Source organism: Tarenaya hassleriana, unplaced genomic scaffold (genome assembly GCF_000463585.1).
Source record: "Tarenaya hassleriana unplaced genomic scaffold, ASM46358v1 Cleome12, whole genome shotgun sequence".
Classification (NCBI taxonomy): domain Eukaryota; kingdom Viridiplantae; phylum Streptophyta; class Magnoliopsida; order Brassicales; family Cleomaceae; genus Tarenaya; species Tarenaya hassleriana.
In genome coordinates, this window is record NW_010962392.1 from 3331772 (window position 1) to 3338752 (window position 6981).

Genomic DNA, 6981 nt, shown 5'->3' on the forward strand with positions numbered 1-6981 from the left:
TGAGAGGCGAAGCTGAGTGATCCCAGTTTCCCTATCATGAACTTTGATGACATCTGATTCAGGAATAGGCGGGACAAAAGATGGCTTTTGCTTCAAGGTTAGGTCTTGCAGTTGTAGTGTAGAGATCAATTCTTTTGGCACCTCCAACTGCACAAATCAACACATTTAGCGTATTTTCAGCACTAAAATTTATACTTGTATTGAGAAATATATATAGATAGATAGATAGATAGATAAACCAATAGGTGATGTCAAGAAAGATCAAACACCTCAGGCTCGGCCTCAATAGGTGCCTGTAACCCTGATTCGATAGCAGCAACTATTTCGCTTGGAGATATGCTGAAATCAGTCTCACCAACTCCATCGACATGCACCTTTGTGGGGACACATGCAACAATTGCTGCAGGGAGGGGTGCAGTAGGCTTTCCAAAATCAGAGATGAATTCTAACACCTCAGCACCAATTGTATTTACCTAGGCAAGGAAAAATCAATCAGGGAAGAAAAGCAGGAAATTGGAAAAAAAAAAAAAACAAGAATTCCATTATATACATGGAACCATATCAAGCTTTCTCAAGATATGCAGGTAGTCAACAACTTTCTCATGCATACTTATACAAAGAATCACAAAGTTTGACATGAATCAACGGAAACATCATTATACTGTTTGCAAGAACAAGCTAGTAAGAACAAGTGAAACTGCGAGATTACCTCTTCAAGCGTAACTGTTCCAGCTACAGTAACCAAGGTCTCATGTCCTTGCATCTGATCCATGACTCTGTGCCCTAGTGCATCACTTTCCATTATAAAATCAAGGTTATCAACCGATGACACATTATCAATCATGGCTGCAAGGTGTTCACTGTCTTTTAGCAGAGCATCCATGTAACGTGTAAGTTCTCCCTTAGTAACACCAAACTCTTTGAGCCTTCGAACCTGGACAGAAATTACATGTTTAAAGAAATCTTTAATATGGTTGAACTGAGTTCCAGGAAGGACATAATCATCCAAAAAACGAGCTTTACATCTCTTGAGCAAAGAAAAAAGTGAAAGTAACCCTTCAGAGTTCATTAGCTCATCTCTTCAACCGGTCTAAATATCATCAAGTCTTAATTGTTCATCGAACAACAAAAAAAATTATAGTTTTTCATAGTGAATATAAAGCAAAGCGAATAACAAAACTACACACCTCTTGGACAGCAACCTTCACTGCATTTTCCCAGTTCTTGGGCTCTGCAGTCACAGTAAGAGTTGTAACAGTGCATCCTTCCCTTCCAGAATCACTATGGTCTAGTTCAACCGACGTAAAAGGTGGGTTTGAACTCTGAGAATTACAAAATATTGCATTATTGAATTTCCACACAATATTTTCAATCAAGAGAACAGTAACAAACACATCTTTTTCACACAGCTAACAAGCATTTCCCTGTGCAAAATTTTCCTGAAACGTTTAATAGAAAATACGGCTGCATCAGCGAACAAACAACGGTTCTCTGTTTCCCAAAATCTCAAGATAGTACACTTAGGCAAGAGAATTTAAAATTATATTTTGGATAATGAATTGGAGCGCCCTCTCCTTATCTAGTGAGAATCAAAAAGGAAGTCCAGCATCTTCTGACGTCTAATCTAAAATGCTTTGCAAGATTAGATAGTACAAAAAAAATTGGTTAACTTTTCCACGCCTTCAACAAAATATGAGAACAAGCATCTTGAAAAAGTTTATATAATAACATTGACATACCTTGTATCTCATATTAATCCGAAAATGTAGAGCAGATAGAAATATTCGCTTCATCAGAACATTTCGTAAGTCCCCAAACGTCCGTACCTTGTTTACAGGTATCTGCAGGAAAACCAAAAAGTGTAACACTTTTTAAGAAATAAATACCAATCACCCAAAGTTGATTGTGTCCGCGAAAAGTTTTTTAGAGGAGAGAAGAGGGGAGCTTAAATAGCTTATAACGAAACCTTGCAGAACATGTTAATAGCAAAATTTTGAAGAAGCTCATGCTGAAATATCTGAGGAGGCTTCAGATCAACACTATTTCCAGGAAGGGACCAATTATGGTCAACTGGGGGACGAACTGCGTGCCTTTCCCTTTTAATAATTTTAGACTGATCAGCAGAATTTGGTCTCTCTTGGGATAAAGTTCCAGCAAGGCCAACTGGGAGTTTAGGAACAAGAAAACTAGCCATGGCACCAAAGGCATTAGGAGTAGGGGGAGGGGAAGCTGCTTCATTCTCCACACCAGTTTGCCCAAAAACGGCCTGTGCATGAACAATAGTCTTGTGAAGATAGAGACCTCACAGACCAAATTCAAAGTTCCAATTTAACCAAAAAAAGATAGAAGACAGTGTCAAGAACGCCATACTTCAATGTGGTGAACTGTCTGGGCAATGTTATTGATATCGCCAACAATATATAGTGTGGCATTTGCTGGGAAGTACCACCGCTCATGAAATTTCCTAATTTTGTCAACATCCCATTTCTTAATCTGCTCCTCCAATCCAATTGGAAACCTTTTACTCAGCTTGTTTTCAGAATGAAGATGTTGCAACAACTACAGTCACAAATTAACGTAAATATATCACCGGTGATTAGTTCCAGATAAACACAAAAAAAATAACCAGGGAAAGAACTGTTATGCTAACAGATATCATTACCTGGCAGTCAACGCGATACTCAATTGTATTCATCATCTGAAGTTCAGAAAGTATGGCACGCCTTTCTTTCTCAACTCGGGAAGAGAGGAATTTTGGGTGAAAAGCAATCTGCACACACAAAAGACATAGGTTTTTTTTGGGTCTGTCTAAGGTGCAAGAGTCCATAAATCAGAGAATAATTCTGGTATTACTAAGGCAAACCAAAGGGATTTGCATAGTCAATACAAACATAGTATCTCAAAATCTTAGATACCAAAGTCATGACTGTGTACCTCATTCAAGGCATCGAGCACATGTGGCAGCAGGTTGCCATCAGAATCCTGAAAAGAACCCTCAGTTAATGATAATGTGAAACTAGCATTCCCACTGTAACTCGATCAGGGTAATTAGCAAGGTTCAGCTTACTGTCGTAAAAAGCCTGCAAGAAGTGAGGTGGAAAAATGTTTTAATGAAGAGTCAGCACACACATCCAGAAGAGTGATACGTATGTAAAAGCCCAAACCAACATAGAGCAAGACTACACAAACTATCTTTTCTTGTAATATCTGAAATTCATCATGTAGCACGAGGAAACAATGAGACTTTTTTATATATAAGAAAAAGAGATGGAAAAGTATGAAAAAAAATCTGATTAGACTTGCTCTGAAATCAATGCAAAAGAACAAGGCTACAAAAACTGACAGATTGAACTAAATGCAGGCATTTGAGGAAAAACACACTAATCGCGGACAAAGCTATATCAATGAAGAAGGCATCAGGTGCAAGCAATAACAAACCTTTGTATGGGTTGGGGAATGGATATGAAATACTGTATGGTGGAAATCAGTGTAGGCATTAGAGCGGGCACCTGTACCCAGAAGTTTCTCACGCTTCTTGCTCCCGAGGAATGCAACATGTTCTATCATATGAGCTATTCCTTGCTCATCATCTTCCTCATCGATTGAGCCTACATGAACTTCCATGTGTGCCTCAAATCTGCCAATCAAAACATTGCCACATAAGTGATGAATAAGACGGAGGTATTATATATGATCCTGCCATATTCTTGAGCTCTCAAGGACAGGGTACTACCAATTGTCTTCAACAGATTTCCAATTTCATTACTGAACCCAAAATAAAATTTCAAACAACAAATGTAAATCACTTGCAACATCAAAGCGAAAACAGACTAGATATTCTGTCAGACAAAATATATGGGATATTCCATCTGAATGCATGCATGATGCGAACATTTACATTACCTATTTGGTGGAACTTTGTTTGGCAAGATGAGATAACGAAGCCCGTTTTTCAGTTGTCCCCGATGCAACTTTGGGTGAGAAGGAAGTTCAGACGCAAGAAATGCCTCCAACTCTGCCCTGTCTATCTCAGGAGGAAGCAAGTCCACATCTTGTCTCTCCGCAGCAATGCCATCCGGCCAGGCTGTACCCGCAGCGTGAGGCTCATCTGGCCCCACGGTTGCATTGAGAATCTGAGGATTCTTTCTCTGAAACGTTCCAGTAGAATCCAACCAGTTTTACACATACTGCAGCAGAGGCACAAAATGGGCATAGTAAAGTAAAGATGTGCATACCAATGAAGTGTTCGAGCGAGACTTCAACAAACTAAACGCAGTTCTGTCTAGAAAGGCTCTTGGTATTGATCTTCTGTTCCCGGAACAGCGATTTTTACAGGTAAGACAGAAATCACTTCCCTGAGGAAATGATGTCTTAGTAATACCCACAGCACTGTTCCTCTTCCATCGCCGGATTCTTAAAGTTTCTTGCGCCCACCTTTGCCACCATGAAATTCAACCAAAATCAACAACTAATCGTCAACATAGCAATACCCAAAAAGAAAAAGAACGATTTTCCGTGAAATACCCACAGCCCCAAAATCAATAAATGCAAAAGACCACAAATTTAGCTATAATTGGAACAATATGAATCGAGAACTAGCACTTTGTCGCCGAGAATTAAGAAAAAAGAAGCAATAAAGAAGCTCTTCCGGAGTTATATTCCGATAAACATGCCGTACCTGGGACATGTAGAGAGAAGAAATGACTGAGCTTCGGCGCGAATACGACTCGGAGCTGCCGATGGCGAGAGAGTGAGGCGCGAATACGCCGAATGGAACCTAACTCTACTCTGCTTCCCACTCCGACATCTTGGGCCACCGTCGCCCGGGTTGAACGGAGCTACGCCAATCTGAGATAGTTTAACGCCGGAAACAATGGATATCGACGACGACGCCATCGCCCCCTAACGGCGAACTCCTATAGAAAGAAGAATAGAGATGACGAAAGAAGAGGGAGAGGAGGTTGCTACGTTGATTCACCGCTTGCTATCGCACACTTTTTTTTTTCCACGATGTTGTTTTATGCACGGTGTTTTTTCCTTTTTGGACATGATATTTTAGTGTGTAATATATCCCCTTAAAAAAATTTATTTTTTTTTCAAATATGATTATGTGATTTATCAAATTTTTAGTGAGGTTTTAATTACATTTTTAAAATTTCACAAATTCATCTGTTTTTTTTTTTAAATTTTATTAAATAAGTTGAAAGAGATCGGAAAATATTGTATAGATAATCCGTTATCAGGTAGAGGTGACGGATTATAGTTGAGAAACAATTGTATAATATTCTATAGAATAAGATTTATCTACAATAAAAAATAACAAAAATATTAGAAAATATATAAGTTTAATTTTTTTACTAAATACATGCTATATCCAAAATGTTAATCCAACGAATTAAATCGTTATCAAATTAATGTTGTGTAAAAAAAATATCTGATTAGTTTAAATTTCAAAATTTTATATATTTTTCCAACGAATTTTCCCTTTTATTTATCGCATAAATAATATTATGATGGGATATCTTGAAGAGATGAAATTTTGCTTTGGTTATTGGGCTTAGAGGCCCTATTGTTATTTCTTTTGGATTTGCGAGATTCCGCAAGCAATCTATATGAACTCTTATTCATCATCGATGAGGTAAGATGCGGACATGAACTCTAATCCATTATCGATGCACAGAGAGATTCCACAAGCAACCTATATGATCGTGATCGTGATCGTGATCGTGATCGTGATCGCGATGAATAAGAGTCTCCGCGAATAAGAGTCTCCGCGACGAACCAGAGAATCAAAACCAAACGTAACTTCTTTGTAGTAGCAAAATCTCGTGATCTTTCAAGAAATTCTAGTGAAGATATAGCATCGTCAACCATAGAAAAAGTGTCGGGAATATTTTTTTTATAATTCGAAAGTTCACCGAATATTTGACTTAATTATATCTTCGAGAGGATTAGAAAAATCCAAGTGAATGTCCATTCTCAAATGGAGATTCGAATCTGGATTGAAAAATATAAGGAAATTGTCTCAATGGTACATTAACAGAAGCTAAGAGAATATATTGGTGCATATGGAATTTGATTTGCAGAGAGGTTAAAGAAAAATTATGTATGGAACAAAGGTAGAGGTGACCGTCATTGTTGGTCTACTAAGCCTGGATTCACTCGGTAGCTAAGTTGATGAACATTACTATGGTAGTGAATGTGATCAAACCAAAATAATCTTAAAATCTTGGAAGGTTAACATTAAAACAGATTTATGTTAAGACAAATCTGTTTTAGAATTCCAAACCAAAGCAAATATGTTATTTAAAATTTTAAATTCTAATTTTTTTGTTACGTTTTGGAAACAACAACATGTATATTGAACAATTATCATATAAAACTGATTCAAAAAGTTGTTATCTATGGAGTGAAAAACATCTCGAAAACACATATTTTCGGTTTGCATATCGATTTTTTAAAATCTTGTTAAAATTGTAACAATATTTAAAACTAGAGAAAGAGCTCAATACACTTGTATATATTTTATAACCTTTTTTTTAACTTCTTAACTTATAAGATGGTGTTTTATTCTCTCCTTTTTAGCATAAAATATTATTAAATTATATTGCCTGGTACATATAATATATCTATTTTTGTAATATGTAGTTGAACACGTGTTACCCTTAGGACCGTTTAGACGGTTAATCGACAGCAGAACAATACAACATTTCACAATCATACCGACAAATTCATGGTTTACAGACAAAGAACATGATTTAGTCTTTATAATTGCTTCACAACTTCATCCAGTTACGTCACGCCACGTCATAAATTTCCCAGGGAATGACCAAAATACCCCTAGTCGTTCTCAACTTGACCTCCATGTTCCTCCGGCAACTGCGGAGGAAACTTCCGCCTCACAGCCGCGCAACCGCCTCTGAAAACCATCTGGAACACGACCAAGACCCATCTCTTTAAATATTGTATCTAACACTCTTT

The 6981-nt window shown here is 37.4% G+C and overlaps 1 protein-coding gene across 1 annotated transcript in view; it reads right to left on the minus strand.

Moving 5' to 3' along the window:
• LOC104806863 (stromal processing peptidase, chloroplastic-like) overlaps nt 1-5012 on the minus strand; it is a 9227-nt gene extending 4215 nt beyond the window's left edge. The window contains exons 1-13 of the mRNA XM_010531951.2: nt 4679-5012; nt 4236-4434; nt 3904-4148; nt 3439-3637; nt 2935-2982; nt 2663-2770; nt 2371-2559; nt 1967-2266; nt 1740-1841; nt 1188-1322; nt 710-934; nt 270-473; nt 1-147 (exon numbers count right to left, since the gene is read on the minus strand). The exon at nt 1-147 is cut by the window's left edge and continues 1 nt beyond it. Of these exons, the coding sequence (XP_010530253.1) occupies nt 1-147; nt 270-473; nt 710-934; nt 1188-1322; nt 1740-1841; nt 1967-2266; nt 2371-2559; nt 2663-2770; nt 2935-2982; nt 3439-3637; nt 3904-4148; nt 4236-4434; nt 4679-4896 (2319 nt within the window). The 5' untranslated portion in view covers nt 4897-5012. The remainder of the gene's footprint in view (nt 148-269; nt 474-709; nt 935-1187; nt 1323-1739; nt 1842-1966; nt 2267-2370; nt 2560-2662; nt 2771-2934; nt 2983-3438; nt 3638-3903; nt 4149-4235; nt 4435-4678) is intronic.
• Between the last annotated feature and the right edge of the window lie 1969 nt (nt 5013-6981).